This window comes from Siphateles boraxobius, unplaced genomic scaffold, assembly GCF_051911475.1.
Source record: "Siphateles boraxobius isolate OS27281-9 unplaced genomic scaffold, OSU_SipBor_1 41, whole genome shotgun sequence".
Taxonomy (NCBI): Eukaryota; Metazoa; Chordata; class Actinopteri; order Cypriniformes; family Leuciscidae; genus Siphateles; species Siphateles boraxobius.
Window position 1 is genome coordinate 97,501 of NW_027509042.1, and position 17,500 is coordinate 115,000.

General features: G+C 35.3%; 1 protein-coding gene across 6 annotated transcripts in view; it reads right to left on the reverse strand.

Annotated features, from left to right (window-relative positions):
• Window positions 1-17,500, reverse strand: part of LOC143706079 (rho GTPase-activating protein 15-like) — a 79,380-nt gene that overhangs the window by 4,178 nt on the left and 57,702 nt on the right. For 4 of the 6 annotated variants that reach the window (XM_077197632.1, XM_077197631.1, XM_077197629.1 and 1 more), the window contains 5 exons: window positions 16,033-16,131; window positions 10,247-10,324; window positions 9,420-9,473; window positions 8,053-8,184; window positions 2,608-2,713 (listed from right to left, as the gene is read on the reverse strand). In XM_077197632.1, the coding sequence (XP_077053747.1) occupies window positions 2,608-2,713; window positions 8,053-8,184; window positions 9,420-9,473; window positions 10,247-10,324; window positions 16,033-16,131 (469 nt within the window). The remainder of the gene's footprint in view (window positions 1-2,607; window positions 2,714-8,052; window positions 8,185-9,419; window positions 9,474-10,246; window positions 10,325-16,032; window positions 16,132-17,500) is intronic. The other 2 variants (XM_077197628.1, XM_077197630.1) reach the window with 1 other exon arrangement.

Here is a 17,500-nt window from a genome sequence, read left to right on the forward strand (position 1 = left end):
TCCGTGCGTTCTAGTTGTCTGATAAACCTGGCGTCGTATGTTATGAACATTGTTTGCTCTGTGATGAATTGCTTCTGTAAGTCGCATATGCTTGATGCATAAATGTATAAAATCATGTATTTCAGTAATTCAAATTAAAAGGTGAAACTAATATATTTAGTATATATAACTTTATACATATGCATGATTATACTTTTCAGAGGGCCGACATTTCTGTATTTACAATTCTTTTTTTTAATTGATTTCATGTAATATTACAATTTTCTGAGATTTTGAATTTGGGGTTTTCATAAGCTGTAATCCATAATCATCAAAATTATAACTTTTGCACGATATTCAAATTTTTCGAGTTTCACCTGTATATATATATATAATAAAAAATAAATCTACATTTAACAGCAATATTTGCATACCATATGCTCCACAATATGATGAGACGTTCATACTTTTGATCACAGACTTTGGAAGCACAGTTATGAGATCACTTCTAAAACGTGTTTCTTTGGAGAAACTTCTCAGCCTTGATTTTCTTTTAATTGGAGAAACAACAGATTTTAAAGCTCCGTTTCTTCTTATCAATAACCAGTCAGATTAAGTCTGTCGTTTCATTGGAGGTTCTTCGGATCAGTGATGCTATAAACTTCTTTGTGAGCTTTGAATTTAAAGGTTCTCTACATTTGATGTTCTCTGAAACTAGTAACATTTAAAACACTTATTATTTAGAGTGTAATTTCCCTGCATGTTATATTTTCTGTATTTATTATGGCGTAGACTCAATTCAGGCTTATTATAAATGACTTACATTGCTTTAATTGTTATGAGTCTTGTATATTTCTCCGTCTCATCAGTCTGTTTGTAATGAAGACACATGGCGCCCTCTAGTGTCTCAATCACAACACTTCCTGCAGTCTTCCAATATAACTACTCAATATATAAACCCAGAAGAGATGTGAGATCACAGAGGGAAGTATTTATCAACATAAACCAAAGGGAAGAAAGACAGGAAAACAGAGAAGAGAAAATGCCTGATCAGCTGAGATCAATGAGTGTATGTTCTCATTGGTGCAGGACAAGTGGGCGGAGCTTGCATAATCCAACCAGAGCGCGATTATGGGTGAGAATTTGATTTCAAAGTGAGTGTCACTATGAATGAATCGAAGCGTTCTCATTGGTTCAGGACAAGTGGGCGGAGCTTGCATAATCCAATCAGAGGGTGATTATGGGTGAAATTGATTTCAAGGTGAGTGTCATTATGAATGAATCGAAGCGTAAAGCACATAAACGTGAATAGAGATGTACAGTTAAGACTAAAAGTATTTTGTGGTTGTGAATAGTGAGTGATGGCTGAACATTTAAATCAAATTAATCTGTTGCTTTACAAATGATTCACTGCTTTGAAACTAATTAAAACTGAACGCAGAGGACAGCAATCATATGGCAAACAAAACAAGCAAGTATTTTCATTAAAAGTGTAATCTAATCACGAGTTGCTCATTACAAGTTTAACTTTAAGTTAAAAAAACTGAATGTTTTTTAACTGATTTTTCTTGGTTATGCAAACATTCCATTGTATCAATCTTCAAACATTATGGGAATGTTACTTTTGAACATTCTGAAACAAGTAGTAACATTTAAAAAACACATTCTATTAACGATGTATATATAATGTTTATGCGCTAATGTTTTGAACAGTATTGTTACAATCAGACAGAAAACAAAAACAGCATTCAATGGTTGTCCCTCAGATAAAATGACATGATACTAAAACCGTTAGTAGGTGGCGGCAAATCACGGTCTCAACAAGTGAGTCATTGAATCATTCAAACAATTCGTTCAAAACGACTGATTCATTCAGGGACAAAGTCGAAGTGACTGAGTGAGTCATTAAAACGATTCGTTAAAAAACACGGATTCATTTAGTAACAAAACCGTGTTGCTCAATGGCTGACACAATTTTCATTGGCAAAGTATAGGAAAAACAATATTGTGTCTAAAATGTATGTCACCTATTAACTTATTGTTGATTGAACTGTTGTATAAAATAAATATGACATTTGCAAACGTGCCTAACGATATTCAGGAAAACGGCACTTTTGCTCATGTGGTATTACTTGTACAGGTGAAACTTGAAAAATTATAATTTTGATGATTATGGATTACAGCTTATGAAAACCCCAAATTCAAAATCTCAGAAAATTAGAATATTACCTGAAATAATAATAAAAAAAGGATTTTAAATCCAGAAATGTCGGCCCTCTGAAAAGTATAATCATGCATATGTATATAGTTCTATATACTAAATATATTAATTTAACCTTTTAATGAGGTTGAATTATTGAAATACATGATATGTGTATATATATATATATATATATATATATATAGTATATACATTAAAATATTTCTTATATATATGCATGCATATGTATTTATATATACAAAATCATTTTACACAGTACATACACATTATTTTGGATGTGATTAATCGTTGACCAGCACTAATCTGAATTAATGTTGTGTATTTTTGCCTATGCAGCCACTAAAGATCACCTGATTTAAACACAGACTTCAAGCATGGAGAGAAGTGTAGAGAATGTGTGCTGGTACCGTTTCAGGTGTCGGATCATGTGACTCAAGGTGTCGTGGTTTGGTGGAGGCATGTTGATGACCAGAAACTTCAGTCGCTCCACCTTTTCCAGGTAATCGGGTATTTCTACAGGACACAGAAATAAACGGTCATTTATAATGAATCATTTTAAGGCATAGTTCACCAAAAAATGAAAATTAGCCCATGATTTACTCACCCTGAAGTCATCCTAGATGTATATGGCATTCTTCTCTCAGACGAACACAATCGGTTATATTAAAAAATGTCCTGGATCTTCCAAGCTTTATAATGGCCGTGAATGACTATGTCTTTGGAAGTCCATAAAAGTGCATCTATTCATGATAAAAGTCCTCGACACGCGTCTCTGGCGGGTTAATAAAGGCCTTCTGAAGTGAAGCGATGCGTTCGAAAAAAAAAAAAAAAAAATCCATATTTAAAACTTTCAACTAAAATAACTAGCTTCCGGCAGACGGCCGTACGCATCGACTCACAGCGAAAGAAAAACACTTGAACTGACACACAACGTAATGAACGCGGTTGCCCAGCGCTGTGTGTTAGTACCGCGAGAGGCGTCTAATCGTACACTACTCCTCCTATGATGGACAGATGCACTTTTATGATGGATAGATGCACTTTTATGATGGACAGATGCACTTTTATGATGGACAGATGCACTTTTATGATGGACAGATGCACTTTTATGATGGACAGATGCACTTTTATGATGGACAGATGCACTTTTATGATGGACAGATGCACTTTTATGATGGATAGATGCACTTTTATGAAGAATAGATGCACTTTTATGATGGATAGATGCACTTTTATGATGGACAGATGCACTTTTATGATGGATAGATGCACTTTTATGATGGACAGATGCACTTTTATGATGGACAGATGCACTTTTATGATGGATAGATGCACTTTTATGATGGATAGATGCACTTTTATGATGGACAGATGCACTTTTATGATGGATAGATGCACTTTTATGACGGATAGATGCACTTTTATGATGGATAGATGCACTTTTATGATGGACAGATGCACTTTTATGATGGATAGATGCACTTTTATGATGGATAGATGCACTCTATGATGGATAGATGCACTTTTATGATGGATAGATGCACTTTTATGACGGATAGATGCACTTTTATGATGGATAGATGCACTTTTATGATGGACAGATGGACTCTTATGATGGACAGATGCACTTTTATGATGGATAGATGCACTTTTATGATGGATAGATGCACTTTATGATGGACAGATGCACTCTATGATGGATAGATGCACTTTATGATGGATAGATGCACTTTTATGATGGATAGATGCACTTTTATGATGGATAGATGCACTCTATGATGGATAAATGATCTTTTATGATGGATAGATGCACTTTTATGATGGATAGATGCACTTTTATGATGGATAGATGCACTTTATGATGGACAGATGCACTCTATGATGGATAGATGCACTTTATGATGGATAGATGCACTTTTATGATGGATAGATGCACTTTTATGATGGATAGATGCACTCTATGATGGATAGATGATCTTTTATGATGGATAGATGCACTTTTATGATGGACAGATGCACTTTTATGATGGATAGATGCACTTTTATGATGGATAGATGCACTTTTATGATGGACAGATACACTTTTATGATGGACAGATGCACTTTTATGATGGATAGATGCACTTTTATGATGGATAGATGCACTTTTATGAAGGATAGATGCTCTTTTATGAAGGATAGATGCTCTTTTATGAAGGATAGATGCACTTTTATGAAGGATAGATGCACTTTTATGAAGGATAGATCCACTTTTATGAAGGATAGATGCACTTTTATGAAGGATAGATCCACTTTTATGAAGGATAGATGCACTTTTATGATGGACAGATGCACTTTTATGATGGACAGATGCACTTTTATGATGGATAGATGCACTTTTATGATGGATAGATGCACTTTTATGATGGACAGATGCACTTTTATGATGGATAGATGCACTTTTATGATGGAGAGATGCACTTTTATGATGGACAGATGCACTTTTATGATGGACAGATGCACTTTTATGATGGATAGATGCACTTTTATGATGGACAGATGCACTTTTATGAAGGATAGATGCACTTTTATGATGGATAGATGCACTTTTATGATGGATAGATGCACTTTTATGATGGACAGATGCACTTATGAAGGATAGATGCACTTTTATGATGGATAGATTCACTTTTATGATGGACAGATGCACTTTTATGATGGATAGATGCACTTTTATGATGGATAGATGCACTTTTATGATGGACAGATGCACTTATGAAGGATAGATGCACTTTTATGATGGATAGATTCACTTTTATGATGGACAGATGCACTTTTATGATGGACAGATGCACTTTTATGAAGGATAGATGCACTTTTATGATGGACAGATGCACTTTTATGAAGGATAGATGCACTTTTATGATGGACAGATGCACTTTTATGATGGACAGATGCACTTTTATGATGGATAGATGCACTTTTATGATGGACAGATGCACTTTTATGATGGATACATGCACTTTTATGATGGATAGATGCACTTTTATGATGGACAGATGCACTTATGAAGGATAGATGCACTTTTATGATGGATAGATTCACTTTTATGATGGACAGATGCACTTTTATGATGGATAGATGCACTTTTATGATGGATAGATGCACTTTTATGATGGACAGATGCACTTATGAAGGACAGATGCACTTTTATGATGGATAGATGCACTTGTATGATGGACAGATGCACTTTTATGATGGATAGATGCACTTTTATGATGGATAGATGCACTTGTATGATGGACAGATGCACTTATGAAGGATAGATGCACTTTTATGATGGATAGATTCACTTTTATGATGGACAGATGCACTTTTATGATGGACAGATGCACTCTATGATGGATAGATGCACTTTTATGATGGATAGATGCACTTTTATGATGGATAGATGCACTTTTATGATGGATAGATTCACTTTTATGATGGACAGATGCACTTATGAAGGATAGATGCACTTTTATGATGGATAGATTCACTTTTATGATGGACAGATGCACTTTTATGATGGACAGATGCACTTTTATGATGGACAGATGCACTTTTATGATGGATAGATTCACTTTTATGATGGACAGATGCACTTTTATGATGGACAGATGCACTTTTATGATGGATAGATGCACTTTTATGATGGACAGATGCACTTTTATGATGGACAGATGCACTTTTATGATGGACAGATGCACTTTTATGAAGGATAGATGCACTTTTATGAAGGATAGATGCACTTTTATGAAGGATAGATGCACTTTTATGAAGGACAGATGCACTTTTATGAAGGATAGATGAACTTTTATGATGGACAGATGCACTTTTATGATGGATAGATGCACTTTTATGATGGACAGATGCACTTTTATGATGGACAGATGCACTTTTATGATGGACAGATGCACTTTTATGATGGATAGATGCACTTTTATGATGGACAGATGCACTTTTATGATGGATAGATGCACTTTTATGATGGACAGATGCACTTTTATGATGGACAGATGCACTTTTATGATGGATAGATGCACTTTTATGAAGGATAGATGCACTTTTATGATGGACAGATGCACTTTTATGAAGGATAGATGCACTTTTATGATGGATAGATGCACTTTTATGATGGATAGATGCACTTTTATGATGGATAGATGCACTTATGAAGGATAGATGCACTTTTATGATGGACAGATGCACTTTTATGATGGACAGATGCACTTTTATGATGGACAGATGCACTTTTATGATGGATAGATTCACTTTTATGATGGACAGATGCACTTTTATGATGGACAGATGCACTTTTATGAAGGATAGATGCACTTTTATGAAGGATAGATGCACTTTTATGATGGATAGATTCACTTTTATGATGGACAGATGCACTTTTATGATGGACAGATGCACTTTTATAATGGATAGATGCACTTTTATGATGGATAGATGCACTTTTATGAAGGATAGATGCACTTTTATGAAGGATAGATGCACTTTTATGAAGGATAGATGCACTTTTATGATGGATAGATGCACTTTTATGAAGGATAGATGCACTTTTATGAAGGATAGATGCACATTTATGAAGGATAGATGCACTTTTATGATGGACAGATGCACTTTTATGAAAGATAGATGCACTTTTATGATGGATAGATGCACTTTTATGATGGACAGATGCACTTTTATGATGGACAGATGCACTTTTATGATGGACAGATGCACTTTTATGAAGGATAGATGCACTTTTATGAAGGATAGATGCACATTTATGAAGGATAGATGCACTTTTATGATGGACAGATGCAATTTTATGAAGGATAGATGCACTTTTATGATGGATAGATGCACTTTTATGAAGGATAGATGCACTTTTATGATGGACAGATGCACTTTTATGATGGACAGATGCACTTTTATGAAGGATAGATGCACTTTTATGATGGACAGATGCACTTTTATGAAGGATAGATGCACTTTTATGAAGGATAGATGCACTTTTATGATGGATAGATGCACTTTTATGATGGACAGATGCACTTTTATGATGGACAGATGCACTTTTATGAAGGATAGATGCACTTTTATGATGGACAGATGCACTTTTATGAAGGATAGATGCACTTTTATGAAGGATAGATGCACTTTTATGATGGATAGATGCACTTTTATGATGGACAGATGCACTTTTATGATGGATAGATGCACTTTTATGAAGGATAGATGCACTTTTATGAAGGATAGATGCACTTTTATGATAGACAGATGCACTTTTATAATGGATAGATGCACTTTTATGATGGATAGATGCAATTTTATGATGGACAGATGCACTTTTATAATGGATAGATGCACTTTTATGATGGATAGATGCACTTTTATAAAGGATAGATGCAATTTTATGAAGGATAGATGCACTTTTATGATGGATAGATGCACTTTTATGATGGATAGATGCACTTTTATGAAGGATAGATGCACTTTTATGAAGGATATATGCACTTTTATGATGGATAGATGCACTTTTATGATGGATAGATGCACTTTTATGAAGGATAGATGCACTTTTATAATGATAGATGCACTTTTATGATGGATAGATGCACTTTTATGGACTTCAAAACTGAAACCGCCATTGACTCCCATTATAAAACTTGGAAGGGCCAGGACATTTTTTAATATAACTGATTGTGTTCGTCTGAGAGAAGAATGTCATATACATCTAGGATGACTTCAGGGAGAGTAAATCATGGGCTAATTTTCATTTTGTGTGAACTATCCCTTTAACTATGCTTCTTCTCTGGCTTCTCGTTGTCACTTACTGACGGCTTCGACGATGTCGTGAAAGAATCCGTACGGGATGAGCGGCTCGGGAAGCTCTCGGAAGAACAGCTTGAGTGCGCCGGTGATGACGTGGATGTCGTCCCACTGCGGGTCGTCCAGATCCAGACGCTCTGGAGGAAAGATGACGGAGTGAGTGTTAAATGCTGAATCTCACACACACACACACACACACACACACACACACACACACACACACACACACACACACACACACACACACACACACACACACACACACACACACACACACACACAAGGATGGGCTGCAGAAGAAGAAGTCAAGTCACCTTGATTTATATAGCGCTTTTTACAATACAGATTGTTTCAAAGCAGCTTTAGAGATAGAGATATAGCAGAGATAATAGGAAAATAATGTTGTAATAATTGTTTGTTAAATATAAAATGAAATCCCCAACTAAGCAAGCCAAAAGCCAATGGCGAAAAAGCCGACAGTGGCGAGGAACAAAGAAACCAAAGAAAAGAGAAGGTGATGAAGCAAATCATAATGCATCTCAATTCTGCAATGAATTTTGCAGGTTCAGTGCAATTTTATCTGTGAGATGAAAAGGAGTTTTGCACAGAAGAAGGTTTTAAATCAAAGCTGCATGCAATGAACGCTTTCAAATAAATTCACCCGCTTAACTACTGTTTGTTTCCTCGGAAGAACCTGGAAAACTGGGATACATGAGGAAGCCTGTGATTTCAGAAAAAAAAGATGGGCACTTTCCATAAGATCGTCTCTCAAAGGAAATCATACCAGTTATTAGCCTAACTGAAATAACACCATGCCGATCTCTAGATATGGAGAAGGGAATGTGATGATGTGGGATATTTTAATTCCAAAGGCCAAGGGAACTTTATCAGGATGCATATTATCCCGGATCCATGAAATAACTGGCCTTTAAAAATAAAAATCTGCTGTCTCTATGGGAATTTAACATAGGGGTGTCCTGACTTACGCACCCTGTATTTTAAGGAAGAATATTTATTTATTTACGAAACATTATTCATTCACAAAGAAATTTGGTGTCCTTAAAGGTTGGATTTTTCCTCATTTTTTAAATGAAGGCATTAAGATCAATTTCGAAAAGATGATTTTTTATTCCTCTTTTTAGTCAACTTTAGCATGGGTGTGTTCACTGTACCTGTGCAAATGGCAATAAAATTTAACTTTAACCCGACGTGTCACACACAGTATTAACGCTTTCTGAATTGTTGCGCTGAAACATCGAGCGAGAGGCAGAAAGCGTCAGGAGACTCGAGTCAGAAAGAGGAAGCGAGCGTCAGAATAGCCAGATCTTCATGATTGACAGGATTGAAGTGTTCCTGTTTACAGGAGACAAACCTTGCACTAAATCCTCAGGGAAGAGATAGCGTCCGTCTGTGGTCACTGCTCGCTCTGGAAGAACGGACAGGAGTTACACACGTGACATCATACACACACTCTTTACCAGCTGACACCTGTGTGATGATGTCATACGTGATCATATCTGCTCAACATCTGATGAATAAATCAATTCATTCTCAACTGAAGACTAACGGACATTTCCATTTCTCCCGGTTACAAAAAAAAGGTACACTCCTTAAAATTGTAACACTAAGGAAGTGACATCATTTGGGCTTTTTCTACAAAATAAATCGATTTTTTTTTTTTACATAGTATACATTCCAGTGTTCAAACCTATTAACAAAGTTATTGTAAGAAATTCATTGTTCTATTGTACATTTATGAATAACTATAAACCAACAATTTGATCCCAAATTAACAGCACCTCTTGCATTTTTTCTTCATTTAATAAATAATTTAATTTTGATGCTTATTTAGTGTTTATTGCTAGATTATAAAAATAGTAATCTCACAAAACTGGGTTTTAAAATTAGCATCTCTTGAATTTTTCGAACTCAGCATTTTGTAATTTTTACTATATGTGTTTTACTAGAAAATTATATTATAACTATAAGTTACCTATAGAAATTATCTCACAAAACTGGGTTTTTAAATGCATTTAGATGTGTCCCAAATATTGATAGTATAATCATTTCCGTGAATCATTCAGAGAAAGACCAGGACATGCATTAAGTTTTGATTTAACGTCGCATTTAATTGCAATGAATAACAGAACCGAATCATGACACTTATGGTTATTATATTGATGTGATATTGACTCTCACCATGATTGACAGAAAAGCGCAGTTTCTGAATGACGGCAAGATTCCCACTGACTCTGTAAATCCCATCAGTCTCCAAGCCTGAATAAACACACACGCACACACGCGCGCACACGCGCACACACACACACACACACACACACACACACACACACACACACGTACGTTATTTCCAGGAATAGAACAGCAGTCCTACAGAAACACGACTGCAAAACAGAGACAAGATTAGTGGATAAGGACAAAAAAATAAAATAATTTAGATTCAGAATAATTTGCAAATGAATCATGCTGACCAATCTGAGACGCTTCATTCTGATTCACAATAAAGATTCACTCACGCATCGAGCATCATTATGACTCACAATCATGTTTTACTCCACACAAATTAGAGTTCAGCACGACTATAAAAATGCATATTCATCATTATAGTCAAGTTCATGACTTTTAAGATTTAATTTATTTACATATTCCAGGCCTGGAAAAGAAAAACAGTTTAAAGCCACCATGAAATCTAAATTGACTATTTTTTAATAGAATATTGCCGTGTCAAACTGTGAACTTAAAACACACTTTTTCTACATACACTTGGTTGTGGACTCGGATATAGGCTCATATTACAAACACGCTTTTTAAATAATAAATAAATCATGCGTGATTGAGTTTAGAGCCGGTGTCAGTCGGTCTATTTCAGTTCCTCAAAACAGCATCAATGCTCCTGAACACACACTCGTTCTCAGACCAGCCGCTCATGGACACACACATCAGCGCTAATGCTTGCTATCAGGGTTCGAATTCTGATTTCATCTTTGTGGGGGTCTCTTTAAAAAAAGAAATAAAAGTAACCCACGAGCAGGTTACTCGTGGGTATATCATTATATCGTGGGTATATCATTTATGTGATAAATAAATAGCTAAATACTGCACTTTATTATTTTGAGTTCAACGTCCGTTTATTAATACAGGAGTAGAGAATATTTGGGTGTAGTTCGTTACCTGTAGGGGGGTCGGGGGGCATGCCCCCCCAGGAAGAACATTTTGTACATTTTAAAGATAAATTCATCAATCTGGTGCATTGAGTCACCCGAATCCGCTGTTAAAAATAATCCAACCGCCCAAACATAATGATATTCTTTGATTTAGATCTGCATCTGATCATCATTACAATTTTTCAAATTCTCAATGTTAAGCATGATAACATGGTAAAATATCACACTGAAGTAGGCTGATTTAAAATTAACATTTATTTAAATTAAGAATTATTCTTTGGCCAAAATTACATATCCTTAATATCCTAAACAGAGGCTTTTTACTCCCTTCAAAGTTAAATTGTCAATGTTTCATTACATCACTGTTGGCAAACACTCTTATCAGAATACATTTTTTACCTTTAAAATAGGCCATTTTCCCCTCTAATTTTACGTAGCCTATGCTCCATCTTTCTTTTAAAATATTCCTTAATTTGATCAATACATTAAATCAGAATAATAAGACAGTCGGCTGTTACCAATCAAATTAAATAATTTACATTGGAAAATTACAACTGTAGTAAATGCCCTGATATGTTTTCCTTGATTGATTTTCTCTAAAGAGAATTACGTTGTTGAAAACGAAAGTAAAAGAGTGACGCTCATTTTGTTTTACCATGATAAGAGGTCCGTGTCTTTATTAAAATCAACACATTATCGATTAATTTGAATGTAGGCTAATTTTTTTTATTATTCGTCTCGCCCGACCCGCGCAGGACTATCGGCAAACTTAATGGCCACAGGCCGAGTTTTGTTGAAGCTGCCTCGTAATTCCATGCAGGAAAACCCTGAAAGGAGTTCGCTAAAATATTGGTGGGGGCCTACCTAGCGTCCCCCCAAATCATTTTTTTGCTAGTAGCTACTTTTGTGTATTTAAATGTCTGAAACCTAAAATAAACATTATCTGGTTAAAAACACTGAATAGTCGTAATATATTGAGCGCATCTGTCTCTGGCTCAGCGCCAGTCAACGCGCGAAAGCACTTTTGAATTTAGCAGTTGATCACGTGATGCACTGACTGTTCTTATCACACCGCTATGAACGTACGTGCGAAAGGGTTAAAAAAAATACCCGTATTATTGAAGGAAAAAGTGCTTTATCTGCAGGCTTGGGAGGGTTACTTTAAAAATGTATTCCATTACAGTTACAAATTACTTCAGAAAAAAAGTATTCAGTAACGTAATCCAATTACCACAATATGAAAGTAATGTAACTGATTACTTTTGGATTACCTCAAGGACATATATATATATTTTTTTTTAAAACTTTTATTTATTAAGAATTTCACAGCCCTGAATAATTATTTATGTAAAGGACTATACAGACATTTAGTGGCTACAGTATGGTGTTACAGATTATTTTGTTTTATTTTTAACTTGACATGTACAAGGAAAAAATAAAATGGAAATGTTTCGTCAACAGGAAAATAGAGAATACAAATTCATTTTTTTCAAGCAAATATAATAAAGAATTTTTTGACAATGGAAATGTTTCTTCAACAGGAAAATAGAGAATATATAATTATTTAAAGGGCTTCACGGACATCTAGTGGCTACAGTACATATTACAGATTATTTTTCTTTATTTTTAACTAACATGTAGATTACAAGGAAATAATAAAAACACAACATTTAAAAATTCTACACAATCTACATTTTAGTTTATTTTAAAATAGGCCTAGGCCTACATGTTCACTAAATCCGTGATCTTTCTTAATTTGCCTGACTGAACTTGGGCCGTTTGCAGTGGGAGTTCCCCTACGTTACCTAGCAGCGAACATCGAGTTAAGTGCGACTGAGAAGAGATTATGAAAGGACATAAGGTACTAAAAAAGCTACTCTCCTAATTTCCAAGAAATTAAAGCATTTTTACCCGTGGGCAGCATCGTTTCTAGCAGGAGTGATTCAATCTGTGTCTGAGGAGATTGTTGTAGAGAGCTGTTATTTTGCGCATGCACCAGTGGGTGGCACACGTGACTCGTGTCGTGACTCATTAATCAAGCAACGCTTAACCCTTTCACACGTACGATCACACCGGTGTGATCAGTCTTGGCTGGTCCCTGGAGCGTACGATCACACCGGTGTGATTAGAACAGTCAGTGCATCACGTGATCAACTGCTAAATTCAAACGTGCTTTCGCGCGTTGACTGGCGCTGAGCCAGAGAAGGACCCACTCAGTGCTGTCATATATCACAACTATTGAGTGTTTTCAACCACATAATGTTTATTTTAGGCTTCAGACACTTAAATACACATAATTACTAGCAAAACAATGATTTTGAGTTTGTAAAAAACACACTGATGTCTATGGAAGCGGCAATAATTCTTCTTCCTTTCCATTGTAATAAGACAACACTTTTATTCATATCAGATACACATTGTGTAAGTAGCTTTACATTTTATCCTATTCTTCTCCCAGTTCACCGGCCACTTACTTTCATGTATTTCGTGAGAAGTGGAGGAATTGACGTGTTGTAAATCCAACAGATCCGATTCTCTGAACTGTGAAACAAACTAACATGGCGCCGCCCATCGCGCATACAGCTCAACTAACGCGATCGTTATAAAGGTGTTTAAACAACAAAACACATCCACTTGCACATATTTGACAATCGGAATATCAGTGTTTCATGCTATACCTAATACATTTGTGTATATTTTTAATAAAAAAGGAAAAATTACATAAAAGCAGATCCTCATTCATTCAGCGCTGTGTTGTAGTTTTGCTGTGCCACGTGACAAGCAATGACGCGTCACCATGGAAACATTAAAGTGACAAGTTCTAAATAATGGTCGCCTTGAAAAACTCACGCTGGGGGGTCAGTTAGAATATTTTAAACTTACGTGTGAAAGGGTTAATATAATGTTATTATGCCAAAATACAGATTTGTTTTTGTTTTAAATTAAACCATTGTAATCCTGAAAGTATCCCTCCTTTTTTCAAAAAGTAACTATAATCTGATTACCACGTTGTTTGACGTTACTGTAACGAATTACAGTTACTGGATTTTTGTATCCTGATTACATAACGCCGTTACATGTATTCCGTTACTCTTCAACCCTGTTTATTTGTCATTTAAAATGATGGTGCTGATGATTTTTAGAGCCCCCACAGGTGTAGGATTTTACTGCTTTCATACGAGCTCATTCTCTCTCTATGGGAGCTCAGCTCCCACTGGGTCCCACGTAATTCGAACCATGCTTGCTATTTAAACAACGTGACGCAGGACGTGAAAATGAAAACTGCGTCGGGCTGAAACTAGCAGAACACACTCGCGTCGCGCCGGCACTGCATTGCATCGAGTGCGTGAGAGAGTCCAGTCAGTTTAAATCTAGACTAAAAACACATCTCTTTAACCTGCCACACACATATACATTCAGGGTTGGTAAAAGTACTCAAAAATTATACTGAGTAAAAGTATATATACCTAAATAAAAAATGACTCCAGTAAAAGTAGAAAGTCCTCCATTCAAACATCACTTGAGTAAAAGTACAAAAGTATCCGATTTAAAACGTACTGAAGTACCGAAAGTAAAAAGTAAATATTCAAACTGTAAATATCAATAATTAAACAGATCACTTGTTTTGGGAGTGATATGCAATGTTTTAATTTAACAAATTATTAGATACTGCAATTAAGAATTTGTTAGATTTGCAATCATGAGAGACAAAGAAGCACCTTGCATCAATTCTAAACAATTTCATTAAGTTTAGTGACAGCATATTATGGTGCAATGACTGGTAGGCCATTCTTTGATACAAATTTTACAATTTCAATTCAATTATTGTGGTTTGATTCCGATCTTGATTCAATATAGATTCATTTTCATAAATATTTGGTACAGTAGATGCATGTTAATTTTTAAATTAAGAAAATCTCACCTAATTCTGTAAACATAGGCTACAGAGAGCCCTGTCAGCTGGTATTATTACATGTTAAAAATACATGTGATTTTTATTATAATAACAACTTTATAATATTTTAATGATAGCTTATAAGTAAAAATATATTAAATATATAGTGCATATATTTAGCAAAATACTAATTTATACTAATATTAAATATATTAAAAAATAAAAAAAATTCTAGCCAACTAACGTGCTATGGTTATTAAATGTTTGTTTTTTTTCCCTGAGGTAAATGTAACGTTATGTGACATTGTTCTCCAGTCTCCAGCTGTTTTATTGACCTCTTTCCGCGGTTGAAAATGGTTGAGAAAATGGATGTGTGTCGTGAGAGCGTGTGGAAAGTGTCAATTGCGTGAGTCTCACACTGAATGAGTGAGAGTTGGCAGCTCTGCAACAAACATGTTCCATAACATCAGCTGCATCAAACAAAAGATGTGCAAGATACAGTGTAAGCGGGAATCTCGGGATCATTGCTGGGCAGAGCTGCACCTTCACCTGTTTCTGCGGTCATCTTCCACAATGGCGAACTGACTGCTATGAGAGTGTATGCTTGCAAAGAGCTCGCGCGTTCTTTTTTTCAAAATAAAACCAAGTTTTTCATTGGTTTGGAAAGCCAGTGTAATAAATACTTGGAGCGGGCATGGGGAAATGTAACGGAGTAAAAAGTAAAGTTTGTCTTTAATATTGTAGTGGAGTACGAGTAAAAGTAGATGCAAATAAAATTTACTCAAGTAAAGTACAGATCCCCGAAAAAAATACTTAAGTAAAGTAACGAAGTATTTTTACGTCGTTAATTACCAACACTGTATACATTTATATTATTCAAAACATGGCAGAGTAAAGTAGGAGATCACCTCTCCTCTCCACCGCTTCGGTGCATTTCTTCACGAACTGTGGAACGGTGCATTTCTCCCGCTCACACAGAAGCTCCAGTCCACAGCCGAACACCTGATCTGAAGCACACACACACACACACACACACACACACACACACACACACACACACACACACACACACACACACACACACACACACACAGTGAATAAAGGACACTCACGGCTAAACCCGCGGATGACTTCGAGTCTTATACTTTTGTGCAAACTTTATTTATTCGTTTGTTTGGTAACACTCTACAATAATGTTCATTAGTTAATGTATTAACCAACAATGAGCAATACATTTGTTACTGTATTTATTAATCTTTGTTGATATTAGTTAATAAAAATAGAGCTGATCATTGTTAGTTCACAGAGCATTAATTAATATTAACAAATACAACCTTTGATTTTAATAATGTATTAGTAAATGTTGAAATCAATATTAACCAATTTAATAAATTAATTAATAAATGCTGTAGAAGTATTGTTCATTCTTAGTTCATGTTAACTAAGGTAGTTAACTAATGTTATACCATGGTCTGGGTGAACACTTGATTCTGATTGGCTGCAGGGTGTCCATTAAAAAGTGATAGAGGACACCTAGTAAAGGAGTACTGGTGAAACTGACTGTTAACCGATCGAAATTAATAAATAAATGTGCTGGCTACATCAGCTGTGAGTAACCATAGCAACAGGCAGTCAATGTATCCGTTTACAATTTATTGCATCAAAACAAACATCTAGTTACTGCTAGCAGCTAGCCGTTATACATAGCCTACTAATACAACAATGAGCGATTTCGTTATTTCTTTTAACCTTTTTGGAGAATTTGACAACTTTGATGACTGGGATGTTGCTGAAGAAAGAAAAATTTTAATTTAAACGGAGAAATGACACAAGGAGATAACACCGCTGAGCGGACTATAAATATCTCCGGTTGCTAAATAAACCGTCAGGCGTAACCAGGGAATCCAAATTATTGTTTGTAAAAACTTCAGATTTCGATTGTAAAACTAATTAAAATATAAACTAATGTTTTAAAAATGTGTTATTTGGCAAGTGACTCCCCGTCATCCACGCCTCGCCGTCGTCCATTGATACCTGACAGTGGACACCTCGTCGGGCATTAACCCTTACCCTCTGGGGTCCTTCAGTTCAGAGTCACACTCAGGACCTTCGGGTCCAAATGGGCCGGAGGGGTGGGATTCATATTTATTAAAAGAAAATCATAATTTTTTATTTTTACTTGTTTTTTATAATATTTTTTCTTTTCTTTTTTGGTGTTTTGAGAGTTTTATGATTTATAATTAATATTTATGCAATAAATATGACCCATTTCCCCCCAGTTTTCCCCCCATTGAATATAATAGAAATTTTTTTTTTTAAAATATATATAATTTTTTATTTCTTTTAAGCTTTAAAAGAAATAAAAAATTATTTATA